The sequence below is a fragment of the Dendropsophus ebraccatus genome, chromosome 1 (genome assembly GCF_027789765.1).
Source record: "Dendropsophus ebraccatus isolate aDenEbr1 chromosome 1, aDenEbr1.pat, whole genome shotgun sequence".
Lineage (NCBI taxonomy): Eukaryota > Metazoa > Chordata > Amphibia > Anura > Hylidae > Dendropsophus > Dendropsophus ebraccatus.
Window position 1 is genome coordinate 213963641 of NC_091454.1, and position 18403 is coordinate 213982043.

Consider the following 18403-nt stretch of genomic DNA (forward strand, 5'->3'; position numbering starts at 1 on the left):
CCGATGATTGTGTCATCGGCTGATCGTTCATTTAGGGCCAGACCTAAAATCATCGTTCCCCCACCGCCAGTGGCTGATTAAATGTACCCTGGGCCCCAGGCTGTCCACCCAACCTGGGCCCCCCCCCCACCCCCGGTCAATCCGCCCACATTATACTCCGCTACTGCCCCCCCCCCCCCTGCTGTCCCCAATAAACACTGCCTGCCTCCCCTCCCTGCTGGCCCCAATAAACATAATGTTTGGTCCCTTGCTGCTCCCAGTAAGCATTGTCCACCCCTCCTCCACTGCCCCCAATAAACATACTGCCACCTGGTTTCAGGAGTGGAGGGTGCTGATCTTATAGGGGAGGTCACAGCAGCACAGAGGATGTCAGGAGAGGAGGGTGCTAATCCTATAGGAGAGGTCCCAGCAGCACAGGGGATGTCAGGAGAGGAGGGTGCTGATCTATAGGAGAGGTCCGAGCAGCACAGAGGATGTCAGGAGAGGAGGGCGCTGATCTAATAGGGGAGGGTCACAGCAGCACAGAGGATGTCAGGAGAGGAAGGGCTGATCTTATAGGGGAGGTCGCAGCGTCCCAGCAGCACAGAGGATGTCAGGAGAGGAGGGTGCTAATCCTATAGGAGAGGTCCCAGCAGCACAGAGGATGTCAGGAGAGGAGGGTGCTGATCTATAGGAGAGGTCCGAGCAGCACAGAGGATGTCAGGAGAGGAGGGCGCTGATCTAATAGGGGAGGGTCACAGCAGCACAGAGGATGTCAGGAGAGGAGGGGCTGATCTTATAGGGGAGGTTGCAGCGTCCCAGCAGCACAGAGGATGTCAGGAGAGGAGGGTGCTGATCTTATAGGGGAGGTCACAGCAGCACAGAGGATGTCAGGAGAGGAGGGTGCTAATCCTATAGGAGATGGTCCCCCTCTTCCCCCCTTATAGATGGTCACCCTCTTCCCTCCTTATAGATGGTCACCCTCTTCCCTCCTTATAGATGGTCCCCCTCTTCCCCCTTATAGATGGTACCCCTCTTCCCCCCCCTTATACCCTTATAGATGGTCCCCCTCTTCCCCCCCTCTTATAGATGGTCCCCCTCTTCCCCCCCCTCTTATAGAGGGTCCCCCTCTTTTCCCCCCTCTTATAGATGGTCCCCCTCTTTTCCCCCCTTATACCCTTATAGATGGTCCCCCTCTTCCCCCCCTCTTATAGATGGTCCCCCTCTTCCCTCCCTCTTATAGATGGTCCCCCTCTTTCCCCCCTCTTATAGATGGCCCCCCCCTCTTTCCCCTCTCTTATAGATGGTCCCCCTCTTCCCCCCCTCTTATAGATGGTCCCCCTCTTCCACCCCTTCTTATAGATCAGGGGTGGGGAACCTTTTCCATGTCGAGGGCCAGTCGGGCCTTAATAAAATCATTCGAGGGCCGCACTCAATGTTATACCGTGCGCGGCAGTTAGTAGCGGGGGTTTGCAGCACCCGAACAAGGCAAAGTATTGTTCCCCTAATGCCCCTGCTATTGTAGTTAACCCTCTGTGATGCCCCTTGTACCTGATTTGAATCCTTAGTGATGCCCCTGGTAGCCTAGTTAACCCCCCAGCCATGTCCCTGGTGGCCTAGTTAACCCCCCCCAGTCATGTCCCTGGTAGCCTAGTTAACTCCTCAGTCATGTCCCTGGTGGCCTAGTTAACCCCTCAGTCATGTCCCTGGTGGCCTAGTTAACCCCTCAGTCATGTCCCTGGTGGCCTAGTTAACTCCTCAGTCATGTCCCTGGTGGCCTAGTTAACTCCTCAGTCATGTCCCTGGTAGCCTAGTTAACTCCTCAGTCATGTCCCTGGTGGCCTAGTTAACTCCTCAGTCATGTCCCTGGTGGCCTAGTTAACCCCTCAGTCATGTCCCTGGTAGCCTAGTTAACTCCTCAGTCATGTCCCTGGTAGCCTAGTTAACTCCTCAGTCATGTCCCTGGTGGCCTAGTTAACCCCTCAGTCATGTCCCTGGTGGCCTAGTTAACCCCTCAGTCATGTCCCTGGTGGCCTAGTTAACCCCCCAGTCATGTCCCTGGTGGCCTAGTTGACCCCCCCAGTCATGTCCCTGGTAGCCTAGTTAACTCCTCAGTCATGTCCCTTGTGGCCTAGTTAACTCCTCAGTCATGTCCCTGGTAGCCTAGTTAACTCCTCAGTCATGTCCCTGGTGGCCTAGTTAACTCCTCAGTCATGTCCCTGGTGGCCTAGTTAACTCCTCAGTCATGTCCCTGGTGGCCTAGTTAACTCCTCAGTCATGTCCCTGGTAGCCTAGTTAACTTCTCAGTCATGTCCCTGGTGGCCTAGTTAACTCCTCAGTCATGTCCCTGGTGGCCTAGTTAACTCCTCAGTCATGTCCCTGGTAGCCTAGTTAACTCCTCAGTCATGTCCCTGGTGGCCTAGTTAACCCCCCCCAGTCATGTCCCTGGTAGCCTAGTTAACCCCCCAGTCATGTCCCTGGTAGCCTAGTTAACCCCCCAGTCATGTCCCTGGTAGCCTTGTTAACCCCCCAGTCATGTCCCTGGTGGCCTAGTTAACCCCCCAGTCATGTCCCTGGTAGCCTAGTTAACCCCCCCCCCCAGTCATGTCCCTTGTGGCCTAGTTAACCCCCCAGTCATGTCCCTGGTAGCCTAGTTAACCCCCCCCTCAGTCATGTCCCTGGTGGCCTAGTTAACCCCCAGTGTCTGCCCCAAATGAAAAAAATAAACATCCCACTCACCTTTCCTCCGCTCCCACGCTGTCCAGGTCCTCTTCTCCCTCCTCTCTTCTGTGCCGGTCTTCTCCTGCAGGCGGCGCGCGATGAAATGACGTCATCGCGCGCGGCCCGCAGGAGTCAGAAGACGTGCGCCGCTCTGCGCATCTTCCTGTGTCTGTGCCAGCTCCCGTGCCAGCTCCCGCCTCACCAGCGCGGCGCACGTCACAGGAGGGCAGGAGACAGAAGATGTGCACCGCTCTGAGGGGAAGGAGCCGGCACTCACAGCATCCTCCTGGCAGCTGTCACAGACACAGGAGGATGCCGTGTGTGTCGGCTCCTTCTCCTCCAGAGCGGCGCATGTCACAGGGGAGCCGCGGGCCACATCCGGAGGTGTCAGGGGCCGAATGCGGCCCGCGGGCCGGAGGTTCCCCACCCCTGTTATAGATGGTCCCCCTCTTCCCCCCCCCACTTTCTTATAGATGGTCCCCCTCTTCCCCCCCCCCCACTTTCTTATAGATGGTCCCCCTCTCCACCCCCCTCTTATAGATGGTCCCCCTCTTTACCCCCCTCTTATAGATGGCCCCCCTCTTTACCCCCCTTATAGATGGTCCCCCTTTCCCCCCCCCTTTCTTATAGATGGTCCCCCTCTTCCCCCCCTTTCTTATAGATGGTCCCCCTCTTTCCCCCCCTTATAGATGGTCCCCCTCTCCCCCCCCTTTCTTATAGATGGTCCCCCTCTTTCCCCCCACCCTTTGTTATAGATGGTCCCCCTCTTCCCCCCCCCCTCTTATAGATGGTCCCCCTCTCCCCCCCCTCTTATAGATGGTCCCCCTCTCCCCCCCCCTTATAGATGGTCCCCCTCTCCCCCCCACCTTATAGATGGTCCCCCTCCCCCCCCCTCTTATAGATGGTCCCCCTCTCCCCCCCTTATAGATGGTCCCCCCTCTTTTCCCCCCCTCCGTGCAGGCAGATTTAAAAAAAACAAAACAAAAAAAACTCACCTTACAACCCGTTCCCCTGTCGATCCTCTCCTGTCCTGCAGGCTCCGTCTCTCCCCCGGCTGTTGCGCAGCTGCTGGAGGTGTCCCGTCCTATCCCCTGGCAGCGCGCGCATCACAGAGCTCCCCGTGCGCCGGAAGTCACAGCCATAAGGGCACGGGGAGCTCTGTGATGCGCGCGCTGCCAGGGGATAGGACGGGACACCTCCAGCAGCTGCGTAACAGCCGGGGGACAGTAAGAGCAGGACTCTTGTGACCGCAAGCAAAACAATGCTTGCGGTCACAAGAGCCTGCAGTGGCGAGGGGGGGCTGGGTCGCAGCGGCATTATAATGTGGGCGGTGTGGCATGGGCCCCCGGAGCCTCGGGCCCTGGGCGGCCGCCCAAACCGCCCACATTATAATCCGCCATTGCCCACCGCGCATCTCTACGGTTGAATAGCTGTGACTCTATGTACTTGCTGGGATTTTTTTTTTCAACTAGCACAAGACTAAAAAGCTGCCTTTAGGAGACTGGACCTGGATTTTCAGTAAGTATAACTTTGTTTTACAGAGAAACTGCACAAAAGATACATATAAACAGATTAGATTTGTCTAGCCTGCTGATAAATCCCTTTTGTGCACGGGACGCTAATAATAAAGCTAGGTCTCTGTGCCATTCCTGTGCAGTTAGTTGTTAGATCCTCATGCCAATCAGCGGTATGGGGCACTGGGGGCGGGGCAGCACCGATCCACCCCAGGCTAGCCCACCTCTAGTAATGAAAATCAACAGAGGGGGCCTGCCACAAACCGCCCGATTAGAATAAGGATCTAACTAGTAACTCTGCACAGGAACGGTGCTGAGGATGAAGTTAGGAGACATACCTACATCCTCAGTGCCCCATGCACAAAAGGAACATATGGACAAGTTAGATTTGTCTTACCTGCTGATAGTTTCCCTTTAAAGCATGATTGCTAACTTGCTAACTAACTTTATATCACATCTACTGTTAATTTAGATTTTGTAAATTATATTTTTATAAAATGACTTATCTTTACAAATAGTGGTGTGCATTCTCTTGTGCTCTTTTGCTCTGTAATTTCTATCGTTCATTAGGTGGTAGCACCCGGTCTTAGGGTAGCTTAACACGTAATGGAATCCCAGCAGATTTCAAACTGTGAGTTTACAGCAAAATCCACTGTGATTCCTGTAGTGTCAGTTTGAATAAGATTACATACTCGCAGCGGAATTTTCATCCCGCTGCGAGTATGTAAACGTCGCCCCCCTCAACCCACCCCCTCCCCTCCCTAATACTTTACCAGTCCGCACTCCGGCCTGCCTCTGTGGCTCCCGGCATCCTGACGTCCCACTCAGCCAATCAGTGCGCTGTCCCATCATTGCCACTGATTGGCTAAGAGGGACGTCAGGATGCCGGGAGCCACAGAAGCAAGGCGGAGCGCGGACCGGTAATGTATTAAGGAGGGGAGGGGGTGGATTGAGGGGGGCGACGTTTACATACTCGCAGCGGGATGAAAACTCCGCTGCGAGTATGTAATCTTATTCAAACTGACACCAGCTAATGAACGCTAGAAATTACAGAGCAAAAGAGCACTAGAGAATGCACACCACTATTTGTAAAGATAAGTCATTTTATAAAAAGTGTCACTGTAGATATAATTTACAAAATCTAAATTAACAGTAGATATAAAATTAGTTAGCAAGTTAGCAATCATGCTTTAAAGGGAAAGTGTCAGCGTGTCATCATCCTGTACCCCAAGTGTCACCATCCTGTACCCCAAGTGTCACCATCCTGTACCCCAAGTGTCATCATCTTGTACCCCAAGTATCACTATCCTGTACCCCAAGTGTCACCATCCTGTACCCCAAGTATCACTATCCTGTACCCCAAGTGTCATCATCCTGTACCCCAGGTATCATCATCCTGTACCACAAGTGTCATCATCCTGTACCCCAAGTATCACTATCCTGTACCCCAAGTGTCATCATCCTGTACCCCAAGTGTCATCATCCTGTACCACAAGTGTCAGCGTGTCATCATCCTGTACCCCAAGTGTCAGTGTGTCATCATCCTGTACCCCAAGTGTTATCATCCTGTACCCCAAGTGTCATTCTCCTGTACCCCAAGTGTCAGTGTGTCATCATCCTGAACCCCAAGTGTCACTATCCTGTACCCCAAGTGTCATCATCCTGTACTCCAAGTGTCATTATCAATTATGGGGGTATCTGTAGCTGTATAAACTGTTATGAGGTATATGTAAGTGTATACACTGTTATGGGGGTATCTGTATACACTTATGGGGGTATATGTAAGTGTAAACACTGTTATGGGGTATATGTGGCTGTATACACTGTTATGGGGGTATCTGTATACACTTATGGGGGTATATGTAAGTGTATACACTGTTATGGGGGTATATGTGCTGTATACACTGTTACGGGGGTATATGTGGCTGTATACACTGTTATGGGGTATATGTGGCTGTATACACTATTATGGGGGTATATGTGGCTGTATACACTGTTATGGGGGTATATGTGGCTGTATACACTGTTATGGGGGTATATGTGGAGTGGCTGTATACACTGTAATGGGGGTATATGTGGCTCTATACACTGTTATGGAGGTATGTGTGGTTGTATACACTGTTATGGGGGTATATGTAAGTGTAAACACTGTTATGGGGTATATGTGGCTGTATACACTGTTATGGGGGTATCTGTATACACTTATGGGGGTATATGTAAGTGTATACACTGTTATGGGGGTATATGTGCTGTATACACTGTTACGGGGGTATATGTGGCTGTATACACTGTTATGGGGTATATGTGGCTGTATACACTGTTATGGGGGTATATGTGGCTGTATACACTGTTATTGGGGTATCTGTGAGTGTGCACACTGTTATTGGGGTATCTGTGGCTATATACACCGTTATGGGGGTATATGTGGCTGTATACACTGTTATTGGGGCATCTGTGAGTGTACACACTGTTATGGGGGTCTCCCTCGATAAAACATACTATTATGGGGTAACACTGTAAAGCTTTATACAGTTCTTCACATTAGGACACAAACTCGCCTATAGTCAGCTGCTCCCCACCCTTTATCTCCGTATATATACAATAATCGGCAATACACGATCAATCATCGCTCAACATAACCACTCGACAGCAAGGACAACCAAACCTAAGCACGTCATGAAAAAGGGCGGGAAATGAATAGAACGCACTGCGCATGCGCCTCGTCTTTTACACAAGCGCAGTAGACGCAGGCTCCACAGCCGAAGTGAGGTAACGCGCATGCGCTACAGGAGTGTGATTGCAGAGCTTGGCGGGGGGATAGGGACCTGTGTTGCAGATGATATGTGCTGTCATGGCGTCAGGTGGACTGCATGGAGGGGTTCAGCTCCAGGACAATGGTAGTTAGTGGTTATTTGCATATATAGGCTGTGGTTTCATGTATATGGTAAAACGTACACAGACAGTCACATGACTAGGAGCTCCATACAGTGTATGTGTATATGTGGGGGTGTATATAGGGGTGTGGAGATGGCTGCTCCCCCTCCCCACTGGATGAAACTAACACAAGGAAAATACAAATTGAAAAGAGGAAATGGTGACAGTCATTGCTATGCACGAGAGCAATATACCATATATACCACCCCACCGCCAGCAGCGTATGTGCCAAGAGGTTCTGCAGCAGCTGAGGTGTGTATGATGAGGTTCTGCAGCAGCTGAGGTGTGTATGATGAGGTTCTGCAGCAGCTGAGGTGTAGTATGAGGTTCTGCAGCAGCTGAGGTGTAGTATGAGGTTCTGCAGCAGCTGAGGGGTATGATGAGGTTCTGCAGCCGCTGAGGTGTAGTATGATGAGGTTCTGCAGCAGCTGAGGTGTATGATGAGGTTCTGCAGCAGCTGAGGTGTAGTATGAGGTTCTGCAGCGGCTGAGGTGTAGTATTAGGTTCTGCAGCAGCTGAGGTGTATGATGAGGTTCTGCAGCGGCTGAGGTGTATGATGAGGTTCTGCAGCAGCTGAGGTGTAGTATGAGGTTCTGCAGCGGCTGAGGTGTATGATGAGGTTCTGCAGCAGGTGGGGTGTATGATGAGGTTCTGCAGCAGCTGAGGTGTAGTATGAGGTTCTGCAGCGGCTGAGGTGTAGTATTAGGTTCTGCAGCAGCTGAGGTGTATGATGAGGTTCTGCAGCGGCTGAGGTGTATGATGAGGTTCTGCAGCAGCTGAGGTGTAGTATGAGGTTCTGCAGCGGCTGAGGTGTATGATGAGGTTCTGCAGCAGGTGGGGTGTATGATGAGGTTCTGCAGCAGCTGAGGTGTAGGATGAGGTTCTGCAGCAGCTGAGGTGTAGGATGAGGTTCTGCAGCAGCTGAGGTGTATGATGAGGTTCTGCAGCAGCTGAGGTGTAGTATGATGAGGTTCTGCAGCAGCTGGGGTGTAAAATGAGGTTCTGCAGCAGCTGAGGTGTATAATGAGGTTCTGCAGCAGCTGAGGTGTAGTATGAGGTTCTGCAGCAGCTAAGGTGTATGATGAGGTTCTGCAGCAGCTGAGGTGTATGATGAGGTTCTGCAGCAGCTGAGGTGTAGTATGAGGTTCTGCAGCAGCTGAGGTGTAGTATGAGGTTCTGCAGCAGCTAAGGTGTAGTATGAGGTTCTGCAGCAGCTGGGGTGTATGATGAGGTTCTGCAGCAGCTAAGGTGTATGATGAGGTTCTGCAGCAGCTGAGGTGTATGATGAGGTTCTGCAGCCGCTGAGGTGTAGTATGATGTTCTGCAGCAGCTGAGGTGTAGTATGAGGTTCTGCAGCCGCTGAGGTGTAGTATGATGAGGTTCTGCAGCAGCTGAGGTGTATGATGAGGTTCTGCAGCAGCTGAGGTGTATTTAGAGGTTCTGCAGCAGCTGAGGTGTAGTATTAGGTTCTGCAGCAGCTGAGGTGTATGATGAGGTTCTGCAGCAGCTGAGGTGTATGATGAGGTTCTGCAGCGGCTGAGGTGTAGTATGAGGTTCTGCAGCAGCTAAGGTGTATGATGAGGTTCTGCAGCAGCTGAGGTGTATGATGAGGTTCTGCAGCAGCTAAGGTGTATGATGAGGTTCTGCAGCAGCTGAGGTGTAGTATGAGGTTCTGCAGCCGCTGAGGTGTAGTATGATGTTCTGCAGCAGCTGAGGTGTAGTATGAGGTTCTGCAGCCGCTGAGGTGTAGTATGATGAGGTTCTGCAGCAGCTGAGGTGTATTTAGAGGTTCTGCAGCAGCTGAGGTGTAGTATTAGGTTCTGCAGCAGCTGAGGTGTAGTATGAGGTTCTGCAGCAGCTGAGGTGTAGTATGAGGTTCTGCAGCAGCTGAGGTGTAGTATGAGGTTCTGCAGCAGCTGAGGTGTAGTATGAGGTTCTGCAGCAGCTGAGGTGTATGATGAGGCTCTGCAGCAGCTGAGATGTATATGATGAGGTTCTGCAGCAGCTGAGGTGTATGATGAGGTTCTGCAGCAGCTGAGGTGTATGATGAGGTTCTGCAGCAGCTGACTTGTAGTATGAGGTTCTGCAGCAGCTGAGGTGTAGTATGAAGTTCTGCAGCAGCTGAGGTGTATGATGAGGTTCTGCAGCAGCTGAGGTGTAGTATGAGGTTCTGCAGCAGCTGAGGTGTGTAGTTTTCCCATAAAGAACATGGAGGTAGTGTGGTTTAGATTGACACATAGAGGGGCCCCGCACCTTTATAGATGCAGAATACAAGTTGCATTAACCCTGTTTGTTCTCTCCAGAATCCTCCGGCCATAAGATGACCCTTCAGGCCTTGCTGAGCCTCCTTCTGCCCGGTCTTTGCTCTGCGGCCATCTCTTGTTATGGAGACCATGGACAGCCTGTTGACTGGTGAGTTCCTTTAAGATGTAGCACATGGGTGTCCGACCTCCAGCTGTTGGACACCTGTGATGTGGCTGATCCTTATTGCTTTTCATTAAAGTTATTGATACTTTCCCCCCCCTATAACCAGGTTCATTGTATACAAGTTACCTCGGCAAGATCACAGCCCTGAGGCGGGTATAAAGTACATGTACCAGGACAGTGACAGCAGGGGATGGGTACAAGGGGCTGCACTAATGAACAGCACAGACTGCGCCGTGGGACAGACGCTCAGTCAGCTCTACAAATCATCTGAGTCTAAGGTAATGGTGTGACAGGTGATGTCTGCCAATCCAAGCCACAGATCACTACCATGCCAATCCCAGCCACAGACCCCTACCATGCCAATCCCAGCCGCAGACCCCTACCATGCCAATCCCAGCCGCAGACCCCTACCATGCCAATCCCAGCCACAGACCCCTACCATGCCAATCCCAGCCACAGACCCCTACCATGCCAATCCCAGCCACAGACCCCTACCATGCCAATCCCAGCCACAGATCACTACCGTGCCAATCCCAGCCACAGACCCCTACCGTGCCAATCCCAGCCACAGACCCCTACCGTGCCAATCCCAGCCACAGACCCCTACCGTGCCAATCCCAGCCACAGATCACTACCATGCCAATCCCAGCCACAGATCACTACCATGCCAATCCAACCCACAGATCACTACCATGCCAATCCAACCCACAGACCCCTACCATGCCAATCCCAGCCACAGACCCCTACCATGCCAATCCCAGCCAAAGACCCCTACCATGCCAATCCCAGCCACAGATCACTACCATGCCAATCCCAGCCACAGACCCCTACCATGCCAATCCCAGCCACAGACCCCTACCATGCCAATCCCAGCCACAGACCCCTACCATGCCAATCCCAGCCACAGATCACTACCATGCCAATCCCAGCCACAGATCACTACCATGCCAATCCAACCCACAGATCACTACCATGCCAATCCCAGCCACAGATCACTACCATGCCATTCCCAGCCACAGATCACTACCATGCCAATCCCAGCCACAGACCCCTACCATGCCAATCCCAGCCACAGACCCCTACCATGCCAATCCCAGCCACAGACCCCTACCATGCCAATCCTAGCCACAGATCACTACCATGCCATTCCCAGCCACAGATCACTACCATGCCAATCCCAGCCACAGATCACTACCATGCCAATCCCAGCCACAGATCACTACCATGCCAATCCCAGCCACAGACCCCTACCATGTCAATCCAACCCACAGATCGCTACCATGCCAATACAGAGCCCACGGCTCAGTATCTTCATCTGTCATCTAAAACAGGCCAGAGGGGCGTCCGAGAGGGGGCAGATATTTTATCATCACATCCCTATTGGGAAATATGTTTGCTGGAAATGTTTACTTTCCACTTCTGGTTTCATACTTCCCATAAATGCTGGGCACAGCTGTTTGTCATCCTGACCACATTGCTGAGACACAGTGGTACCTTGGTTTAAGAGCGTTTTGCTAGAAGAGCTCACAGTTTTTTTAAATTGGGACTTGGTTTAAAGAGGATGTACCACCAGGTACATCCTCTTTAAGCTGAAGTCACGGATTGAACGGCGCCGGTGCCGCGGTCCATTTTCTGGACTGAGGCCGGGTACCCACCCGTGCACGGCGCCGTTCTATGCACCGGAACCGGCCGGTGCTCAAGCACTGGAGGTAGGCCGGGCCGCCCCCAGTGGAAGGGAATTCCCTCCCCTGTATGACGCGGCTCCATTCATTCTAAGGGAGCCGCGTCATACAGGGGAGGGAATTCCCCCCCACTGGGGGCGGCCCGGCCGACTCCAGTGCTTGAGCACCGGCCGGTTCCGGTGCAAATAATGGCGCTGTGCACGGGTACCCGGCCTCGGTCCGGAAAACTGACCGCGGCATCGGCTTCCCCGTGCCGGCGCTGTTCGATCCGTGGCTTCAGGTTAAAGAGGATGTACCTGGTGGTACATCCTCTTTAAGAGCTCCCTGTACTGGGTGGGAGGAGGAGTGGGGGAGGGGCATGGTCTGCATAGCGGGGTCTACAGCCCTGTACTCTGACCTAGGAAGTCTCCCTCACCTTCCAAATCATAACAGATCAGCTTTAGGCTGGGGCTTACATCAGGGGACAGGACTGTGGAGGTAATCTCTTCATAGCTGTAACCCCTCTCTCCCCGGACAGAGAGCGCTGCATGTATGTGCCCACATCTGTCCTGCTTATTCCTTCATGCTTCCTGCAGTCTCTTTCAGTCCTGATTGGTCCATGCTGCCCCCCCCCCCTTCACTATTGCTGTCATGTGACCATACAGACCTCTAGCCTGTTGTACTACGCTACTGCATTATGGGGATCTGCATCTCCATCCTGTATCTACAAACTGCTGCAGTGTTATCAGGGTTTTACAGATACTATACATTATACTCCACATGCTGATTGCTATACTGTACAGTAACTTATATATCACATATCCAGCTGCTGTGTTATCAGGGTTATACAGTTACTATACATTATACCCCACATGCTGCTATACTGTACAGTAACTTATATATCACATATCCAGCTGCTGTGTTATCAGGGTTATACAGTTACTATACATTATACCCCACATGCTGCTATACTGTACAGTAACTTATATATCACATATCCAGCTGCTGTGTTATCAGGGTTATACAGTTACTATACATTATACCCCACATGCTGCTATACTGTACAGTAACTTATATATCACATATCCAGCTGCTGTGTTATCAGGGTTATACAGTTACTATACATTATACTCCACATGCTGATTGCTATACTGTATAGTAACTTATATATCACATATCCAGCTGCTGTATTATCAGGGTTATACAGTTACTATACATTATACCCCACATGCTGCTATACTGTACAGTAACTTATATATCACATATCCAGCTGCTGTGTTATCAGGGTTATACAGTTACTATACATTATACCCCACATGCTGCTATACTGTACAGTAACTTATATATCACATATCCAGCTGCTGTGTTATCAGGGTTATACAGTTACTATACATTATACTCCACATGCTGATTGCTATACTGTATAGTAACTTATATATCACATATCCAGCTGCTGTATTATCAGGGTTATACAGTTACTATACATTATACCCCACATGCTGCTATACTGTACAGTAACTTATATATCACATATCCAGCTGCTGTGTTATCAGGGTTATGCAGTTACTATACATTATATACCACATGCTGATTGCTATACTGTACAGTAACTTATAATATCACATATTCTGCTGTTTCTGAATGTTTGTTTCATCTATCTTACATGTTATTCAGAATAATAAATCATTATTTTTGGGGTGTGTAACCAATTGTCTGCATTCCTATGATTTCTTATGGGAAAATTTGCTTTGATTTAAGAGTGGATTTGGATTACAAGCACCGTCCCGGAACGCATTATGCTCGTAATCCATGGCACCACTGTATTTAGTGAGAGATGAGCTCAGGGATTTATCAGAGACTTCGATTACAGGCCGACTACCAAAAAATATATAACACAAAATATACAGCTACGATGGCTTGAAGTTACAGGCCCAAAGCCTGAGGCTGCAGTACTGGGAGATCCTAATTTCGTTCCGGTATTAAGGGGGTACTCCGGGTGGGAGGACTATTTTTACTATGGCTGGGGAGGGGATGGATGAAAGCAACAACATCCACTTCTCTCCCCTGTTCCAGCATTGGGTCTGTCCCAGTCCCTGGCCGCTTCCTGCTCTATAGTGCAGCATGAGACGTGGCGTTTCTGCCGCTGAATGGCTGAGTGGGGTTGAAACTTCACATCTCAAGCCACGTCATATACCAGGATGCAGCCAGGAACTGGAGACCGGAGCAGCGCAATGCGGGACACAGCGCTGGAACCGGGGAGGCAAGTGGACGTTGTTGCTTTCGTCTACCCCCTTCCTGGCTGTAGTAAAAAAAAAAAGCCCTCCCGCCCAGAGAACCCCTTTAAAGGGGTTATCCAGCAAAAATCTTTTTCTTTCATATCAAATGGTTTCAGAAAGTTATATAGATTTTAAATTCTCCTATATTTAAAAATCTCAAGTCTTCCCATACTTATCAGTTGCTGTATGTCCTGCAGAAAGTGGATATATACCATGTTACTAGCCATCTGTATCGGATAGTGCCAGACCGCTGTATCTTATAGACTGATATATATATATATATAGTCACAAAATTACCCAAACATAGTCACTAGCTGCCATTGAAGCAAATGGGCCCTGCGTCTGTCAATGCTTAGCATTTAGGCATGATGCCGACTAAGCCTACCTTAGTAGTCCCAGTCATGTTGTGGAAGCAGTTTGTTGTGGCTCGTAGAGCAGGGACCCCCACCCTCTGTCATATTCATATGCTCCAATAGGGCCTAGGGACGCTAGATGTCTTTGAGACAACCGCTTTCACGGCTATTGATTGGTAAAGGACAGAACTTATGAACATCATATTTCCTGTTCTTACTTACAAGGTCCTATCTCATATCTGTGTTTCATCCTTGTCTTACAGAACGTGGCCTATGTGCTGTACAATGATCAACCTCCCGTGAAAATGTCCAATGCTGTCCGCGGCCACACCAAAGGTGCCCACTATAATTCTCAATAACTGTATATCTAACCACAGGATGACACGTATTACTGACGCTGTGGTATACACTTGACTTGCACACTTTTTTTTTTTTTGGGTCACGAGTCAGTTCTGTTTCTCATAACGAAACCTTGAGGTTACATTAATGCAGAACCACTACTACTGTTCACCACTTCATTGACCTTTACTCATACAGCAGTTTCAGAGATTGACAGGACTTCCCCTTTAAGATTCTTATTATTATGTAACATCTTACCTAATATCAATGGCTACATTTATAGTGGGCGACATAAGAAGCAGCGTCATGGTGAGGTTGGGTCCGCACTGCATTCTATGCATCCATTTTGATCAGTTTTTCTATTGAGTTCTATTATAAAAAACGTATCAAAATGAATGCACACTTTTTTATATATATATATATATATATATATATATATATATATATATATATATATATAAAAATTTTTTTTTTTTTTTTTGCAAAACAGATTGTAAAAATGCAGTGTGACCCAGCCTGGGGGCCTATTTCACGGAGCAAATCGGCTGTGTAATAGGCCCAGTAAACAAGTGCTGATCTAGGAGATCGTCGCTTGTTTACATTATTGATCGGGCCCCCATCGGACTGTGTAATAGGCCCCTTATAGTGATGATGAAATCTCAGGATGCGGACAATGATATATGACACCTGAGAGAACCCATCTACCTCTGTTTTCAGGTGTAGTCCTCCTTGACAAGACGCAGGGCTTCTGGCTGGTACACAGCACTCCTCACTTCCCACCGCCCGGTTCAGAGACGTATGACTGGCCTTCTAACGCCTATCACAATGGTCAGTCCTTCATCTGTGTCACTTACCCGTATTCGCAGTTCAAAGATGTTGGTAAGAAGCAAGGAAAACATTTCGTATACTGACTGATCCAGGGCAGGTCATATATTTACTATGTTGTATTGTAGGCACCCAGCTCCTGTACAACACCATCACCCCTTATGATTCCTCCATCCCGGACTCCTTTAGCAGTGACCTGGAGGACCTGAAGTCTGCGGCAATGAAGAAGGAAGTGACCAAACCACCATGGAATCGGAAAGTCACCCTCACTTCAGCTGGCGGCAAACAATTCACAAGTTTTGCCAAACATGCAAATTTTGGAGATGGTGAGATACGGTTGTATTGTAGTTAGAATCGTTGCACCTCTCCAATAAATCACAGATCAGCTTAAAGGGGTTGTCCAGCGAAAATCTTTTTATTTCAAAGCAACTGATATCAGAAAGTTATATAGATTTGTAATTTACTTCTTTTAAAAAATCTCCAGTCTTCCCACACTTATCAGCTGCTGTATGTCATGCATGAAATGTTGTTTTATTTTCAGTCTGACACAGTGCTCTCTGCTGACATCTCTGGCCGAGACAGGAACTGTCCAGAGAAGGAGATGTTTTCTATGGGGATTTATAGAAATCCGAGACAGAGTTCCTGTCTCAGCCAGAGATGTCAGCAGAGATCACTGTGTAAGACTGAAAATAAAACAACATTTCCTGCAGGACATACAGCAGCTAATAAGGATGGGAAGACCTGGAGATTTTTTAATAGAAGTAAACTACAAATCTACATAACTTTCTGACATCAGTTGATTTGAAAGAAAAAGATAACCCCTTTAAATGGGAGTACACCTTTTAATATAGGCAACCCGCTCCCCCCTAGCCTGGCTGCCTAGTAATGTGAAATTGTAAGCCCGTGGCATAAGAGGGGAATCTGATTCTGATGTCTGGGAGATGAAATGCTGCCTGCGCTCAGTCAATTGCATGTGCGTCTTTAAAGTGCACACACAGTTGAATGGTGCTCTCACCTAGGTCAGGGCTGCACAGCTGACAGCCAGTCCGGCACTGCTGCTTGCTCCATGGTACATTGTGGTGGCAGGTCTGGGGAACTCTGATATGAGAAATAAACAAGCAGACCGGGCCAACGCTAGGAACTCCAGTCAAACCTCGGAGTCCTTGCTCATAAGGCCTCAACCTACTAGTTCTATCCAATCAATCACACAGGACCGGCAGAAGGGGGAGAGGCACCTGGCATTGGGCCGTATAAAACGTATCGATTATCGTTCAAAGATTAGCTATAACGATTGTTCACTATTGTTTTTTTTTTTTTTGTTTTTTTTAGCAAACGATTCTGAGGTTATTTCATTCACTGATTACTGTTATGAACGATCGTTTTTATGTCGTTATATTGTCGTTTATCGTTCCTAAGGAATACCCACACAACATGTTTTATCGGCGAACGACTTATTACACGAACAAAAAAGCGTACGATCGGCGAACTAACATTGATAATTTTTCAACATGTTGAAAGACCAAAATGAACGCGCTTTCATTTGTCGTTTCATCGGTGGGTGTTATTACTCCGACAGATAATCATTCATTTCGATAGTTTTTTAGCGAATTTTTAAACGCTAATTGTTCTGTGTAATAGGGCCTTAAATTTTTTGCACCTGGGGTTGGCCAGCCCCCTTTCACCCCCCCCCCTTGAACCCCCCACCCAAGCCATGCCACTGATGAAAAGTTACTATAATACGATATTACAGGATAGTGAGAGCCTCAGTAGCTGTAATCTTACAGTAAAGTGTTCTCACGCTGTGTTGTCTCCGCAGATCTGTACTCAGGATGGGTATCGGAGGAGGTGAAGTCTGACCTGTGTGTGCAGTTCTGGTTGAATTCCCGGGGCCGCCTCTTATCCAACTGCTCGCTGACATATCACACGTACAACATGGAGGAAATCTCCTTTGGCTCCGATATCCAGTTCCCATCTACCATTGACCACTCCAAGTGGTGTGTGAGCTGGTCAGACTCCCCGGGCTGGGCCTGTATTGGGGATATAAACCGGGATCTTGAGGAGATGCAGAGAGGAGGGGGCACCGTGTGCACCTCAGACCCCGACGTGTGGAAATCATTTAAAACCTTGGTGTTGCATTACAGCAAATGCATCTAATGGGGAGAAATATATTTCCTATTGTGGGCCTCACCATCCAGGGTTATTTTTATGTCATCAACTTTATTTTCTCATTTGATTATACTGATACCGAATTTATATTTTTCTATGTTTTACCACACAAAAAAAACACTTTTTTTCCCAGGGAAAAAACTAAACTTTTATACTTAGTCTACAATGTTATGTATAGCTACAAAAGATAGATATCATCTGTGATGTCACTATTTTCTTATAACCTATGATGTCAGCGAGTTGTGGACGTCTGCAATAAATCATCTTCTGATGTCATCTAGTAGCAGCCCCATGATATAAGTGATGACATCTCCTATCTGATGATGTCACCAGTAGGTTTACCACCGATATTTGTTGCCATCGTGTGGCAGTGATGTCATTGGATGAGTGGAGGGACTAGTTTGTGATATCATGATGTCACTATCGAGTGCTGCAAAACTCTTATATAACAACAATAAATGTGACACTTTGTGATGTCACTAGTTAGTTTTAGTGATGTCATGAGTGGCATGCTGTGATTACACCCATAGTACCAGCAGGCATTGCAGGGTAGTGGCAGACCATGATGTCCCTGGCTTGTGGGTGCACTTATGGACTTTCCTGTATGTTTGACCATGTGACCACTAATCACTACTTGCTGACAATGATGATTGATACTTATTTCTAGGATATGCAACCAACCAATAAAATTTTCAATTTTTGTCTGTTTTATGTTTATTTTGTCTGTTTTATGGTAATTTTGTCTGTTTATTTTTTTCAGCCAGTGTAAACTTTTGAAATGTGTTCTCAATGTCAGACAGCTGCTGGTAAGGCGAATAAGATTATGTAAAGCTTTGGAAATTATATGAATGACAGCACTAAAGATATGTAGTAAGTATCTGTTCAGGATCAGTATGTCTGTAGGCATCTCACTTTTTTGACATAGAAATAGTATCCATACGAACCACAAGAGGGCGCCATCCCATCACCGTCTATCGCTGGTTTTGCTGAATAAGTAGGCACGTTGTGCGGCGAATCATTCCGGCCAATAATAAAGGAAACCATTGTAGAAACACCTCTGATTAAGTCTCGGTTTCGTCTATGCCCGTAGCTGATTGCAATGTGCAACTCCTTAAAATGCCATGAATGCGCTTTCACAATATCTATGGACATGTATGCGCTTTCACAATATCTATAGACGTGTATGTGCTTTCACAATATCTATTAAC

At 48.5% G+C, this 18403-nt stretch overlaps 2 protein-coding genes across 9 annotated transcripts in view; one reads left to right on the plus strand and one right to left on the minus strand.

Moving 5' to 3' along the window:
• The window catches only part of PLPPR2 (phospholipid phosphatase related 2), a 126071-nt gene extending 119177 nt beyond the window's left edge, over window positions 1-6894 (minus strand). For all 3 annotated transcript variants that reach the window (XM_069947440.1, XM_069947383.1, XM_069947448.1), the window contains exon 1: window positions 6773-6894. The gene's annotated coding sequence lies outside the window, so the exon portion shown is untranslated. The remainder of the gene's footprint in view (window positions 1-6772) is intronic.
• DNASE2 (deoxyribonuclease 2, lysosomal) overlaps window positions 1-17899 on the plus strand; it is a 35149-nt gene extending 17250 nt beyond the window's left edge. For 2 of the 6 annotated variants that reach the window (XM_069947513.1, XM_069947497.1), the window contains 6 exons: window positions 9452-9560; window positions 9682-9853; window positions 14129-14201; window positions 14922-15083; window positions 15158-15355; window positions 16846-17899. In XM_069947513.1, the coding sequence (XP_069803614.1) occupies window positions 9469-9560; window positions 9682-9853; window positions 14129-14201; window positions 14922-15083; window positions 15158-15355; window positions 16846-17183 (1035 nt within the window). In that variant the 5' untranslated portion in view covers window positions 9452-9468 and the 3' untranslated portion in view covers window positions 17184-17899. Of the gene's footprint in view, window positions 1-6911; window positions 6984-7007; window positions 7115-7319; window positions 7401-9451; window positions 9561-9681; window positions 9854-14128; window positions 14202-14921; window positions 15084-15157; window positions 15356-16845 lie in introns of those variants that run through there. The other 4 variants (XM_069947504.1, XM_069947489.1, XM_069947482.1 and 1 more) reach the window with 4 other exon arrangements.
• The last annotated feature ends 504 nt before the right edge of the window (window positions 17900-18403 follow it).